Source organism: Leptodactylus fuscus, chromosome 8 (assembly GCF_031893055.1).
Source record: "Leptodactylus fuscus isolate aLepFus1 chromosome 8, aLepFus1.hap2, whole genome shotgun sequence".
Taxonomy (NCBI): domain Eukaryota; kingdom Metazoa; phylum Chordata; class Amphibia; order Anura; family Leptodactylidae; genus Leptodactylus; species Leptodactylus fuscus.
The window spans coordinates 76,917,666-76,932,458 of NC_134272.1; the positions used below are offsets into that span (position 1 = coordinate 76,917,666).

General features: G+C 44.5%; 1 protein-coding gene across 1 annotated transcript in view; it reads right to left on the reverse strand.

Moving 5' to 3' along the window:
• The window catches only part of PSMD14 (proteasome 26S subunit, non-ATPase 14), a 68,176-nt gene that overhangs the window by 1,505 nt on the left and 51,878 nt on the right, over nucleotides 1-14,793 (reverse strand). Inside the window, exons 7-9 of the mRNA XM_075284506.1 lie at nucleotides 6,297-6,404; nucleotides 2,127-2,201; nucleotides 1,031-1,156 (exon numbers count right to left, since the gene is read on the reverse strand). Coding sequence (XP_075140607.1) covers nucleotides 1,031-1,156; nucleotides 2,127-2,201; nucleotides 6,297-6,404 — 309 coding nt within the window. The remainder of the gene's footprint in view (nucleotides 1-1,030; nucleotides 1,157-2,126; nucleotides 2,202-6,296; nucleotides 6,405-14,793) is intronic.

Sequence of the window (14,793 nt, forward strand, 5' to 3'; positions counted from 1 at the left end):
AGAGCTACTAGGAAGGCTTCTCAATGCCATGCCTGACACCCACTCTCATCTACTGGCAGCAGCCACATTGGGAAAAAAAAATTGAAATGACAACACACACTACAGGCTCAGATACTAATCAGATCCCGCGGCGTGGCGACTCCAACGTGTGTCTGATATATGTAAATGGGATTCAGTAATGAGCTAACAGGGGGAGAGAGATCTGTCGTTGTAACAGGTGTCCATACGGTAGCAGGGCGGAAGGAACAACTACCTTAACCCCTTTGCAGAGACGGGATGTGCGATCTTGTGGTATCCAAGACATGGACAGTCCGCCTATTAGGGCCACCTTATATGATCAGAACCAACAGCCTCTCCCGTTTTACCCTTCCCCTATCGCATTAAATCATCCTGACTGGTGAGACACTCCCTTTAAATAGAGGGTTAGTTGGACAACCATCTCAGTATCTGTAGCGTTCCTTTATTCCAGCGTAGTGCCCAGTTCCTCCCCATCCCTTTATTTTATATGTACATACACTATAGATTGCACTTTTCTGACCCCCACCAACCCGTCATACCATCCGCACCCTGCTCATAACTGCATTGAATGCAACAGTACAGGGACCCCTATTCTAGATATAGGTGTGGAGTCCAGAGGTGCCGCCATGTCTATCATACATATATGCCATAGCCTGTGAATAGCTTGTGTGTTTGTCTGAGGGCCCGTTCAAACGGGGAGCAGATTGGCAACACGGGAAGAAGTGTCACTCTCGGGCCAAAGTGTGTCTACCTTGACTGTCGCAGCTTACCCCTCCGGAGTAGGCTCAAATGAATGGGCCTAATCTGGAGGGTGCTGCTGCAAGGCGGACACCGGGGCTGAATCAGCTGCGGAGTCCGCCTCAAGAAAGGACAGCTTGTTTCTTTTTTCCATGAACGGCAACATGCTTTGCAAATGAGATCTATCCGAATATAACGAACAGTAGATTCACTCATACAAGAGCCCCACATGTACTAAAAGGTGTGCGGCCATTGTAGAGCGTGTGCCGGATACCTTATTATAATTCTTGGCCAGTTCCAGCATCTCCTTTACGACGGTCTCATTGAGTTTACAGTGCTCGCTGTAGTCTTGCAGGGTCAGACCCTCCATCCAGCTCTTCTTGTGTAAGTTCAGCAACATCTGCGCAAAGAACATAAAACGCCAAATTATAACCATCCAAATGAACAAACCCAAAAGTTGCTAATAAAGTTATTGCACATATGACAGGATTAGAAGATGCCGACGCCTGTCGCTCAGGCAGGTAAGAGGCGGCACGGCGCTGGGGCACGTCTCCTTCTGTAGAGATCTGCTGGAGCTTATTATGTTCTAATGGGACACATTACACTAAAACAACCTGTCACCAGCTCTGATCCCAAAGGGAGTCTTCAGGAGGAAATCTGGTGGGTGACAGAATACGTTCTATGAAAGGAACCAAAAAACCCTACAGGGATGTTCCCCACAATGGATATTTTATCACCGAGCTGCAGAATAGGTAATAAGTGTCTGCGGAGCACATGGTGAGGACGCCCACAATCACTACAACTAAGGCCACAAGGCCTCCTCTCTACCCAACCACTGATCAAACATGCTTCATACAATGTCTATGGGGACAGAGGCCTTGGACATTCAGCATTGGACATGGCACTAAATGTTCTTGAATATGGTTAATAATGATGAAACGTGGTTTATCTGGCATCTGGGTGCAGCCGGGTTTTCCAAGGACCATACCAACAGAAGAGACAAGTCGGCAGGGATAGGACCGCACTCTATTTTGCAGCTGGGTGCAGCCCCCACACATCGGAGCCGTAGAAACGAACGGTCAAACAGGCTATATGATGTTATTCATTTGTACCAGATATCACCAAAAATAGCGTGGTGTGAATAGGGCCTAAAAAATGGCTTTACAAGCAGGCCTAACAACCCCAGACAGGGATCTGGCAGGACAGTCTGAACACACCGGGCAGATCCTTGTCCTGATATATGAGTTTTATACGGAGAACAATGTCATCTACAAGGCCTTACTATGAGTCTCCCTGATGCCTCTCGCAGATGGCCTAGTGCACATTATGGCCGTGTACACACATGACATTATGGCGGTAGAAATCCTCACCTTTTGCTCCAGCTCATTCTTCCTGTAGTTGATGGTTATGGAGTAGTAGTGTCTGTTCAGACCGTGGATCAGCGCCTGTGGAAAAACAAACCATCAGATACAGGTACTACAGAGCGGACATTATGATTTCCTAGAGTTCTGCTATTTGGTTGCTCAGATTGTTTTCCTTTTAGGTTGAAATTGGTTTTCTGGGATCCGGAACCTGACGGTGTAGTTAGGATGGGTCACCGGTACCAGATAGGTGACGGCCTGACTCTCGGCACCCCTGGTGAGTGCTGTGACCCCTTCATGGTTACCTCGCTTCATCTAGATGTCTTGACTATATAGCAGAGTATTGCAGTCTTAATAATACGGTATTACTACTACATGTAAGAAATGCAGAGGTAAAATGAAGAGGCCTCAGCGCCCATTTACTGCAGCTCCTTTAAATAACTTACTTCTTGGGCTGCCGAAGAACAGACCTTGAGAAATCTGATAATGATGGTGTGGTGGGGTTCAAGAAACAGGACCACACATGCTTAAAGGGAGTGTCATATCACCTACCTGCCCTGCCCTATTCGCCATCATAGTTGTCAGAACCCAGGACTACTGCACCAATGATGGGGAAACAAAAGATCCCATTTTAAAAGTCAGTGGGACCCGATCAGACACTTCTCACCTATCCTTTTCTTTTATGTAGATTGTGAGTCCCATATAGAGATCACAATGTACATTTTTTTCCTATCAGTATGTCTTTGTAGAATGGGAGGAAATCCATGCAAACACGGAGAGAACATACAAACTCCTTGCAGATGTTGTTCCTGGCAGGATTCGAACCCAGGACTCCAGTGCTGCAAGGCTGCAGCACTAACCACTGAGCCACTGCGTTACCCTTACTTCTCACCTATCCTGAGTCTATTATTGGACAACCCCTTCAATGGATTTTATGGTATTAAAAGGGTATTCGAGGAGTTGTAGTTCTACCAGAGTTGGAGTGCTGAAGGTTGCTGCCCCTGGAATAGGGGGTGCCTCGCTGATTGGTCCTACCATTTGGACCCCCATACATAGAATCTGGGTGTTCTTCACCCCAGTTTGAGTGCAGCGGCAGGTTGGGTAGCCTGCGGATCAACTTATTTGAATAGGAACGTCAGAGATAACAGAGCACAGCGATTCCCATTGAATAAATACAGTGGTGCGTGGTACCCATCCTAACAACCCATTGGAGACGGGGTACAGAACACCCAAATTCTTGTGAATGGTTGGGGTTCCAGTAATCTGACCCCCAACAAATTACCCCCGATCCTGTTACAGGATACCCCCTTTAGACCACACTATACACCCATGTTGGGCCAATACCAGTTCAGCCATCTCATCATGTGGCCACTAGCCGCCATTTTTGGCCAGAGGTTTGGCCCTGCGTGCGACTCCATCCTCATCATGACTGGGTCCAAGTATAAAGTGATCACGTTACTATCGACACATCTAATAAGAATTCCTTCCATCACTTCTGGGTATTTGTTTCCTAACCGTCTACATTGTAATAATGGACGGTAAACAGATCGCTTCACAAAAACTCCTCGATGGCGATAACTTTACGGACGGCCTTCTAGGGCTTTAATTACCGTCATATACAGATAACAATCCAACCTTAGAAATAAGACTAATTATTTAACATGGCGGAACAAAGCTGGAGCTTGTTATTTACAATTAGCACAACCCGAAGTTCTTATTCTTCCAAGAGTCAGAATGTTCTTAACCCCTTTAAGAGATAATGAAGGAGCAAAATGTTTACGCCGGAGGTCATTATACGTTGGCTGAAGGGTCTGGTGCGTTGCATTCCCTAGAAACCTGCAAGTAAGGACTTGTCCGGCCTCAAACAATTTCTGTCCTCATTAGGACGCAGGTTTTTTGTTTTTTTATAATATAGACAAACTTGGTGTCACTGAACTATCACAGGGGACGAAGCGTGACAATGTCAGGTAAGACTTTAATTTAATGTAACTGATGTGCAAAAGAAAAAAAATAAATAAAAAAAATAAAATAAAATAATAAAGACTCTAAACCTGCTGCTAAAAGCTTAAATGGACGCGGCCAGGCCTGAACAATAGCCTGTAAACCACAAATCCCCAAACTACAAGAGCGCCGGGATAGGATTACAGCTACATGGAAGAGGCGGCGATTATTACCGGCCACCAAGGAAAATTAGTAGCCTTTTTATAATGAAATGCTCAAAATGGTGAAAACATACAAAATACGGCCAATTATCGGGTACAAATTCCACTTTGTGGTGCAACGTTGTCTTCTAGAGAGAATGCCGTATTACTGGGATCATTGGTTAGGATACAGGGGATTGTAGAGAATTTTGTGTTAAAATTTTAATTTTGTGCTCCTTTCTAGTAAATTCTTTAACCTACATGAGTTTTATATTGGTGTCTGATAAGCCAACACCCGATAAAGCGTAAACAATTTTACAACAACTGTTGATATTCTGGCAGCATTTGTGTCATTAAAGGGATCCTGTCATTGGATACCATTTTTTTCTCTTTAACATATAGGAATAGCTTTAAGAAAGGCTATTCTTCTCCTACCTTTAGAAGTCTTCTCCGTGCCGCCGTTCGGTAGAAATTCGGGTTTTATTCGGTATGAAAAAGAGTTCTCTCGCAGCACTGGGGGCGGTCTCCAGCACTCAAACAGCACTGGAGGTGTCCCCAATGCTGTGATAGAACTCTCCAGCGACACCTCCAACTTCTTCTGGAACGGCATCTCCCTGTGTCTTCTTCCATCCTGGGTTTCAATCTTCTAGGCCTCAGGCAAAGCCGGCTGTGCATGCCAGCGGCCGCAAGAAAATGGCCGCTTACTCAGTAAGCAGCCATTTTCTTGTGGTTACCGCGTATGCGCAGTCGGCTCTGCCCGAGGCCTAGAAGATTGAACCCCAGGATGGAAGAAGACACAGGGAGAGGCTGTTCCAGAAGAAGATAGAGGCGGCGCTGCAGGTTTTTCTTGCAGCATTGGGGACACCCCCAGTGCTGTTTGAGCGCTGAGCACCACCCCCAGTGCTGCGAGAGAACTCATTTGTATACCAAATAAAACCCGAATTTCTACTGAACGGCGGCACGAAGACATCTAAAGGTAGGAAAAGAATAGCCTTTCTTAAAGCTATTCCTATATGCTAGGGAGAAAAAAGGGTATCCAATGATAGGATCCCTTTAAAGTGGTTATCCGATTTGTAATATTGTTGGCTTATCAGATCTGTGGGGTCTCGCTGTCGGAACTGTACCAGCACAGAATGGCTCCCGGTAACACTTACATACATAGATATCAATGGTGCAGCGATGCAATACGTACACAGATACAGTTCATATCATGAGTGAGCAGTGTGGCTCACAATACGATCATTTAGGTACAGGTTATCTATGGGGATCCCAGTTGTCATACCCACATATTACTATTGATGGCCCATCCTAAGGATAAGTCAATAATACTACACACGGGATAACCCCCTTTAAGAGAATGTGTTCACTACTGTTAGCTCAGGCTCACCTGAATGTAACGCGTCTTCCCCATGAAAACTCCTGTCTCTGTTGCCAAGATATTAATTTATTTCACAATATGCTAACAGTATAGAGTAATGGGGGCTCCATACTGCTCGAATACCCCAGCATGAACACAAGAACACAGGGCCAGGTGAGATTTCGGTATAGCTTGCTGGAGGGTGGAAAGAGAACGTATTAGAGCCGTATGGGACAGAGCAGTTTAGAGCAATGGAGTTGCCTTCGGTGCGCCAGACTGCTCATTTGCATATTGTGAAATAAACGAACCTCTCGGCGATAAAGTTGTTAATTTTCATGGAGGATAAGGTGTTACATTCAGGTGAGCCCGACTGCACTGCTGGTTTACTACGCTTCACCCTGGTGACACTCCCTTTAAATGATGTAGAGAGCTGGCCTGGGCCGGGGAGGTGACAGGTCCCTTTAATGTGCAACATTTCATAATTTTATTTCCATTTATTGTTCAGTCCTGTATACGAGAGGTTCCCTGTATAATCCCCTTGTTGAACACAAATAAAAATTCCCCGTTTTTACCTATTTATTTAGCTATGCCAAGCTTGCACAGGTTCCCTTGTATTTAGCGTCAGCCATACGAGAGAACCTGTGTGCCTGCCATACCGGCCCTTTGTTCTCGCTGACCTACCTGTATAGACGGCTTGTTTAAGTGGCCAAGATTGGAAGTCGTTTGCCTTGGTTCGTGTCCCAAAACCATCATGTTGGCATTGATTAATCTGAAGGCGTCGATAACAACCTGTAAAAAAAAGAAAAACTGTCACAGCAATTCCTTGTTGGACACAAGAACTGAACAACATGGGTCATTGAGCGATCCGCTCATATAAGTCTTGGCGCCGTTCCCGATACTCATTTAATTATAATATTAATAAAAGCGCCCCCCCGCGGTGTGAACCATCAGGACATTTCTCTCCTCCAGGAAGGAAAAAATAACACCAATTATTGTATATTTTATCCTTATAGAGAAAACAAGTGCGTATAGACGGCCGGTGCTTAAGGTGATTTATGGATTGTGCTTTATCTACGGACCCGTCTTATCTGCAATGTCAGGGAGAGGCTAAACAGGAAAGTGAGCACAAGCTCGGGGACCCTGCCTGGGCCCAGTCCTGTCACATCAATTACAGGAGGAGGAGATGTGAAATGACAACAAAATTATAGCCAGCCAGGAACAATTCTCCGAATCAGATGGCTTTCAGAAGTTCAGGCCATTGATGTCTATCTGCTGACAATCTGTTTCTTTCGGCTGTTTTCCCTAAATACCAATGCAGACCTTGTGTACAGGACGGTCTGGGCTCGGGAAGGAAGTGCAAGGTTAGAAGAAGTCCTACAGAAGTGGCGGGAAGGTCACTAAGTAAATTAACCTCCTTAAAGGGGTCTCCTACTGATGGCCTACCCACTACTTAGAGCATGACTATCGGATTTGTGGGGGTCGGATCCTCAGACCCCCACACAGATCATATGTAGCAGCAGCCTTAGGGCTCAGTTACACGGGGCAGATTCTGATGCCGAATCCACCGCCTCACAATAGAGGTCTATGTAGACCGCTACCTTCCGTTTTTCCGTGAGAAGTATGTTCCCGCTCAAGGAAAAAAGAAGCGAGTTGCCCTTTCTTCAGGCGGACTCCGCGGCTGAATCAGCCCCAGCGTCCACCTCGTGACAGCACCCTCCGGACTAGGCCCATTCATTAGGGCCTACTCCGGAGCGGGAAGCTGCGACAGTTCTGACGCGGCTTCCTGCATCACAATCAGGACCAAAATACGCCATACCATGCCCCGTGTGAACTAGCCCTTAGAGCAGCCCACACTGGATGCACACTTGGTCGCGTGCATGGGGTCTAAGGGCTCGTTCACACAGGGCAAGAGGGGGCAGATTTTGTCGCAGAATCGGCCTCAAAATCCACCCCCTCACCAAAGAGGTCTATGTAGATGTATACCGCTAGCATTCTTTTTTCCACTAGCGGAGAAAAGAAGCGACATGCCCTTTCTTCAGGAGGATTCCACCTCAGGAAATCAATACAAGTCAATGGGAGGCGGAAAACAGCTAGCAGTTTTTTGGCAAAACACGCCAGGCGGCTTTTTCAAGGTCCATTCACTGTGCTGGAGGAAAAAACCTGAAACAAAAAACTGCCTCAAAAATGCTCTAAAAACCGCCTCATGTCAAAAAAAAAAAGGTTAGTTCACTCGCAATTACGCGTGTGCATATTCCATCACGGATGCCGATGCAGTGCAAGGCATCTCGCTGCGGCTCTCCGCTCCGGATAAGGCCCAAATGAATGGGTCTATTCCGGAGGGTGCTGTCACAAGGCGGACGCCAGGGCGGATTCATCTGCGGAGTCCATCTGAAGAAAGGGCATGTTGATTCTATATTCTGTGAGCGGTATGTTGCCTACATAGACCTCTATTGTGAGGGAGCAGTTTATGACGTAGATTCAGCGCCATAATCCACCCCCTCCTTGCCCGTGTGAACTAGCCCAAATGCTCCAAATAAAGCTTCCTAATTCCTGAAGCGGATTTTTTTTCCTGACCAAATTCCTCGACCACCCTAACACGTGTGAACTGTTCACATGGGTAGCGGATTGGCGGCTTTTGGTCCCAAGAGTGACGCGGGAAGCCACGTCACAATAGGGTCAAAATGCCCCTGCCACGACTGTCTCTGGAGTAGGCTCAAATGAATGGGCCTAGTCCGGAGGGTGCGTCCTTTATGTGGTCCGCTGCGACATGTTTCGCCTTCATTGTGTGCTGGTAAATTATCACAATGAAATCTAAGCGTAGTATGAAGATCCTGCAAGTGCCAAGGCATTCTGTGCTTCCTTGGCTTCTAGACTCCGATTCCTTGTCATCTTTGTATACTTGGTTTCCCACAGATTTGAAAACCTTATGTACAACTTTTGGAATTGTTCCTGTTTTTTTATCTGCTTGGAAAAAACACCATTTCAGCAGGGTAACAATTCATAGCCTTCTCTTAAATGACTTCATGATATATAAAAAAAACATAATATACACCATGGGTATCCCCGGCAGGGGAGCAATAACAACTGCATATGGATACAAGACGGGTCTATATATCATGGGGACAATCCAAGAGGTATCTGGAAGCAACGTATCCCCCTCTACCAGGCCGGGCAGGAACGCTTTAGGAGATGTAAGGGGAGGGGGCCAGGTTTACACTAGCTCAAGCTCACCAGGTAGCCATTGCAAATACAATGGATTTGCATTATCACAAAGACAGAATGATCGCCAATGGGACTTTCACATATTGAACATTTATCTCCTCTCCACAGATAAATGTCTGACCATTGGGGGCGCCGATCACTAGAATAGAGGGATTGAGACTCCCGTTCCACTGCACGACCACAGTGATGAGTGAGTGACTGTGGCCACTTCATTCAAAGTCTATGGGGCTGATGTAAAAACTGAGCCCTGTGTTTACTCAGCAACCTATGTCAGTGCCATAGATACATATGGAACAGAGACACAAGCTAAGCTGCTCCTCCTGTGGGAAGGAATATGTTCTAGTGATTGATGGAGGATCAGACATTTACCACCCAACCGAACCCAACAGATATGCTGGTTCTGGTGACACTAACCTATCTATCTGCAGAGCTGGGGTGATATGCTGGTTCTGGTGACACTAACCTATCTATCTGCAGGGCTGGGGTGATATGCTGGTTCTGGTGACACTAACCTATCTATCTGCAGGGCTGGGGTGATATGCTGGTTCTGGTGACAGTAACCTATCTATCTGCAGGGCTGGGGTGATATGCTGGTTCTGGTGACTGTAACCTATCTATCTGCAGGGCTGGGGTGATATGCTGGTTCTGGTGACACTAACCTATCTATCTGCAGGGCTGGGGTGATATGCTGGTTCTGGTGACAGTAACCTCTCTATCTGCAGGGCTGGGGTGATATACTTGTTCTAGTGATCCTAACAGCTGTAGAGTCAGACGTTGCAGACACTGATCTATAGTAATGTCACAGATTCTATCATGGCGCCATATTGTTCCTCTTGGCTATGAATAAGCACTTGCTCCTTTCTTGTACAATACTTGGTACTGCCGTCACCAAGCTTTAAGATCAAACTACAAAAACATGGAGAAAACTTAACAGACTGCGCGGCATCCGAGCTCTGGTGCACAAATTAAATTTAGACAGTGCTCATGATATTAGTCCCATATGTCACCATCTCTGACACAGAGCTTCACTCTAGTACAGAAATAGCGCTGGGAAGAAATAACAGGCAGAACTTTTTATAAACATCTGGACATTAAAGTCATCTGCAGTAATGAGCACATTAGTAATTCGAGATAATAAAACATTAACTCTGCTGTAGGTTCACAAGTGGTTGCCTAGACAAGGCGCCATGTACTCTGTATACTGAGCAACGGGTGGAATTTATTAGGACCGGAGCATTATGCGTGTCACCACCTCTACCAATTCTAGCATCTGTTAATAGTCGCCCCTCCACCGATTCCAGCACAGTTGTAATTTTCTCTCTAGCCCCCACCATTCCTGAGTAACAAGAGTAGTTAGTTTTGGGGCCGCATGTGCTAAGCTCTGTAATATCAAGTGGGCGGTGTCAGGCAGGGGGTGCGATTCAGAACCCCAGAGGTAACCAGTGTCAGAGTTCTGAATCTCACCCCTTACCAATTAAATTTAGAAATCCCCCAATGTGCTTATGGGAAGTCCAAAATTGGGCATTTAAAGGAAGGGTTGTGGCATACAAGACAGAAGAGACCGACCTCAAAGTAAATGTATTACATATTCCACATATTGAAGCTCCTGGACATGGTTAGCCCGGGCCACTATTCATAAAATGATTGACAAAGTAATTTTATCTCATTTCTCACCATTTTGGCAGGAATAGATTGGTGGGAAGAGATCTCTCACCCGGCCATAAGAGGACTGTATGATATGGACCATATTCCAGCCTCAAATCCCGTCCTACATGTGGGTCTCTGATGCTGTAAATTCAGGTTATTAGATTTTCTGCTGTAAGGTCTGTGTAATACCCATTATGTCCATGTGAATCCATCACAAGGCTTCTTGCTTTACTATAGACAACTGCTATATTTTCCGGACTGAACTTGACTGTGGGACTCGCGGCATGATAGTGAGATATGACACAGGGAATGACCAGATCACTATTGTACTGATCGGACACTGCGCTGTCTCAGCTCAGTATTGTAGGGGTTCGGCCATTCAGCAGCTCTCACTACCATATCATATTAGAATGCAGAGTCTGATTCAGAGTACTCGGTTTGTGTGAGTTTGGGTGAGGTCATACCAAATAAAGCAAAATAAAAAAATAGAAAAAAATAAAATAAAATTTACTCAAACGTCTCTCTCTCTCTATATATCTCTATCTATCTATCTATCTATCTATCTATCTATCTATATAACTCGAGTATAAGGCGAATTTTTCAGCACAGTTTTTGTGCTGAAAAAGTCCCCCTCGGCTTATACTCGAGTCAGCAAAGACAGAAATAATTTTTTTTTTTTCCTGGGGGGGAGGGGGGGGGGCGAGGTCTATAACCAGCAGCAATGTCAATGTATAGAATAAAATAAAAAAAATTAAAAGTTGTAAATCCCTCCTTTCCCTAGAGTAGACACAAAAGTAGAAAGTGACTGACACACATACACATTAGGACTCCCTGTGTCTGACAGTGCCCGGTCTACTGAATATAGGGGATCTGCAGTGCTCCTGTTCCATCGGGAAGGGGTTAATAGGAGCACTGCAGATCCCGTATATTCAGTAAGGCTGAATTCCAAGTGGGGGAAGAAAAAAAAAGCAGTCCTCAAGCTCAGGGAAGGGGCAGACAGACAACCAAAACACCCCCTCCCCTTCCCCATCACCCAAAAACTCCAACCATTTTAATTTTTTAAATTTTCCAGTAGCTGCTGCATTTCCCCCCCTCGGCTTATACTCGAGTCAATAAGTTTTCCCAGTTTTTTGTGGTAAAATTAGGGGCCTCAGCTTATATTCGGGTCGGCTTATACTCGAGTATATACATATTGCAGAGTTCAATCCAGGAAATACGACCTGCCCACTGGCTGCCTTTCCTTGACAGTACTCAGTTGTGTGAGTCTGGGAGAAGTCGTTTAAAAAAACTAAAAACTAAAATACATTTTTTTTTTTGTTTATTTTATTTTTGTTTTATTTTTTATTTGATGCTGGAGTAAATTTTATTTTGTCAAATCAGTAGATATTTTTTTTTGTGAATTTCACTGCATCTGACCATATGAAGGAGTCGGAGTTGGGTTTGGCCTGTGGACAAATCGCGGCGTTCCTCGGCCCTGCTAAAGAATTGCAGTAATTTTTTTTATTGCCAATAAAGTTACCAAATATCCAGAATGGGTCGCCCGTCTGATAACTAACCCCCGGGAAGACACAATACAACCATCACAAACAGTCTCTCCTACCTAGTCAGGTATTCACATAGATGCATCAATATTTCCATATGTATACATTGATCATTAGCATCGCTACAAGCAGATTGTTTGCACAAACAGCGTTTTTTTTGGAAGTTCAAGTAAATATGGCATCCCTGGGATCGCTATAGCAACAGCCTTCAAAGAACTAGTCCAGCAAACAACCTGCAATGTAAAATTAGAAACAAAAATGGTGCGAGGATTATTTATACTTGGCGTGTATATGAATGTACACAAGTACATGCACATCTACTGCTCAGGAGTAATACTGCACATGCAAATGTCTCCGGGGTTATAATTGCTCTGTGCGCGCAGCGAGAAGCCTCGTCCTTCTTTACAGTAAAACAGCAAAATAAATCGACTCGCTCATGTCCAGAGATTTAATGAGTTGTGTGTTAATTACACGACTAGGAAAATGCCCCTGTGGGTATTTGGAGGGGGCGCTCAAGGAGCCATTCCCTGCATGAAGCTTGTTTTTGTAGGTTATCGTTAAGGGTAAGAATAAAGGGGTCATACGGGAACCCATGGAACAAAGTTTTTTTTTTTTCTATATTTATTACAAAGTTATATTGTAACTATATAAAGATTCTTAAAAAAAAGTCAATGAACAAGTCAATAAATGTCACCGCTATTTGTCAGAAAGTATCAAGAGGTTAAAAAATGTTGCTGAACCTTCAAATACATTGATATTTTTTATTTTTTGCAACGTGGCCCATTACATAAATATGTCCAAATTGTGGCCAAACTGAAAAGCATGGCTGTGATATGTAGTGCAAATAGTTATTATATGTGCCCCGTAGCAGGATTTGTAGTCAAAAGTGGCAATACATCTTTATATTACCGTATATACTCGAGTATAAGCCGTATTTTTGGGTTATGTCTATGACCAGCCGCAATAGTAATGTATAGAATCTCCCATAAAATAGTGGAAAAAAAGAAGCTTAAAAAAAATATAATAAAAAAAATAAATAAAATGTTGTAAATCCCTCCTTTCCCTAGAATACATATAAAAGTAGAAAATGACTGAGACACACATACACATTAGGTATCCCTGTGTCTGACAGTGCCCGGTCTACTGAATATAGGGTACCTGCAGTGCTCCTGTTCCGTCGGGAAGTGGTTAATAGGAGCACTGCAGATACCCTACTGAATTCCAAGTGGGGGAAAAAAAACTCAGTCCTCAAGCTCAGGGAAGGGGCAGACAGACAACCAAAACACCCCCTCCCCTTCCCCAGCAACTACTGCACCCAAAAACTCTGGCTATTTTAATTTTTGAAATTTTCCAGTAGCTGCTGCATCTCCCCCCCCCCCCCCGGCTTATACTCCAGTCAATAAGTTTTCCCATTTTTTTGTGGTAAAATTAGGGGCCTCGGCTTATATTCGGGTCGGCTTATACTCGAGTATATACAGTACTTTCTTTTTGTATATTTTGATAGGTGTAATACCTTTTTTTATTTTATTTTGCTTTTTATATAAAATAATATAAATCTCAGGGCGCTCACATGTCCGATCCAAAAGATCCAAAGCGGTGGAGCTGAGCCGATGGAGAATTCACTCATTATATATTAGCAATAATGTATCCTTTAGAACGTCACATTTATTTCTATGGTTAAGGTCGTAGGAAAGTAAATCTGCAACAAGGTCTTTATTTGATAAATCACATGACCAACAATGGCAGCGCTCTCCTGCATCTCTTTCGGACATTGTTCTAATTTTTTGCGGTCACGGTCGGAGCACCCTTGGAAGCCTCTATTTGCTAAGAGCAGTTAAAACGTTGCAGGGTGACATTGGTCGCACAACATGAGACATGGCCGTGTAGATCTAGCCTTAGTTGGTAGATTTGTACTGAATGAAACGTCATCCAAAATGGACTCTGACCACAAAGACCTGATGAGTAGAAAGGTTCAGTTTCTACTTCTTTCCTTCTATTCTACTTAAGACTTGCCTGTCCCTTCCATCTTCCCACATTGTGTATCCCGAGGACAAGACACTAGGCAGTGAGGTAACCGGAAAGACGCCATTTGTCATACTGCCCCCTCCCCCTCTTGTGGTATGGCCCAGGGGAAACATCAGTTTGTTAATCCCTATGTGGTTTGGCCAGTACATCCATGTATACTCATTGTACGTTTTTCTATAGTCCGTGTATATGCCGTACTTTACCAGAGACCACCATAGGTGCTGCAGGTTGTACATTGACTATATTGATGGGGGTTTACGCAGCGCCTATCTCAGGGATTGGTTCATCTTGGTTCATATATGTGGCAATATTTCACGTCTTACATTTCATGATGGATTGTGTGTTCGCTGATGCGTTTATTACATTGCGATCCTGTGCACTTGACTTGTACGGAATTCTGGTGCAACACCAATGTACAATGGGGCAACACGGTGGCTCAGTGGTTAGCACTGCAGCCTTGCAGCGCTGGAGTCCTGGGTTCGAATCCCACCAAGAACAACATCTGTCTCTTGCACTATATCTTCAGATTGTCCTGATCTGACAATTGAGCAGACTGCTTGTTTTTTTTTCTGATTTTTTTCAAGGTAGGAATAAATGGAGCATCTTAAGAACAGCAGGTAGAATCCTTTACCCACTAAAATTCCACTGTGTGAACTCCCCCCAAGTAACCAACGTATCATAAAGCATAAAAATAAATAAAGCAGAAAAAATATCTATCTATACAAATGTATCTACCTGCCCTT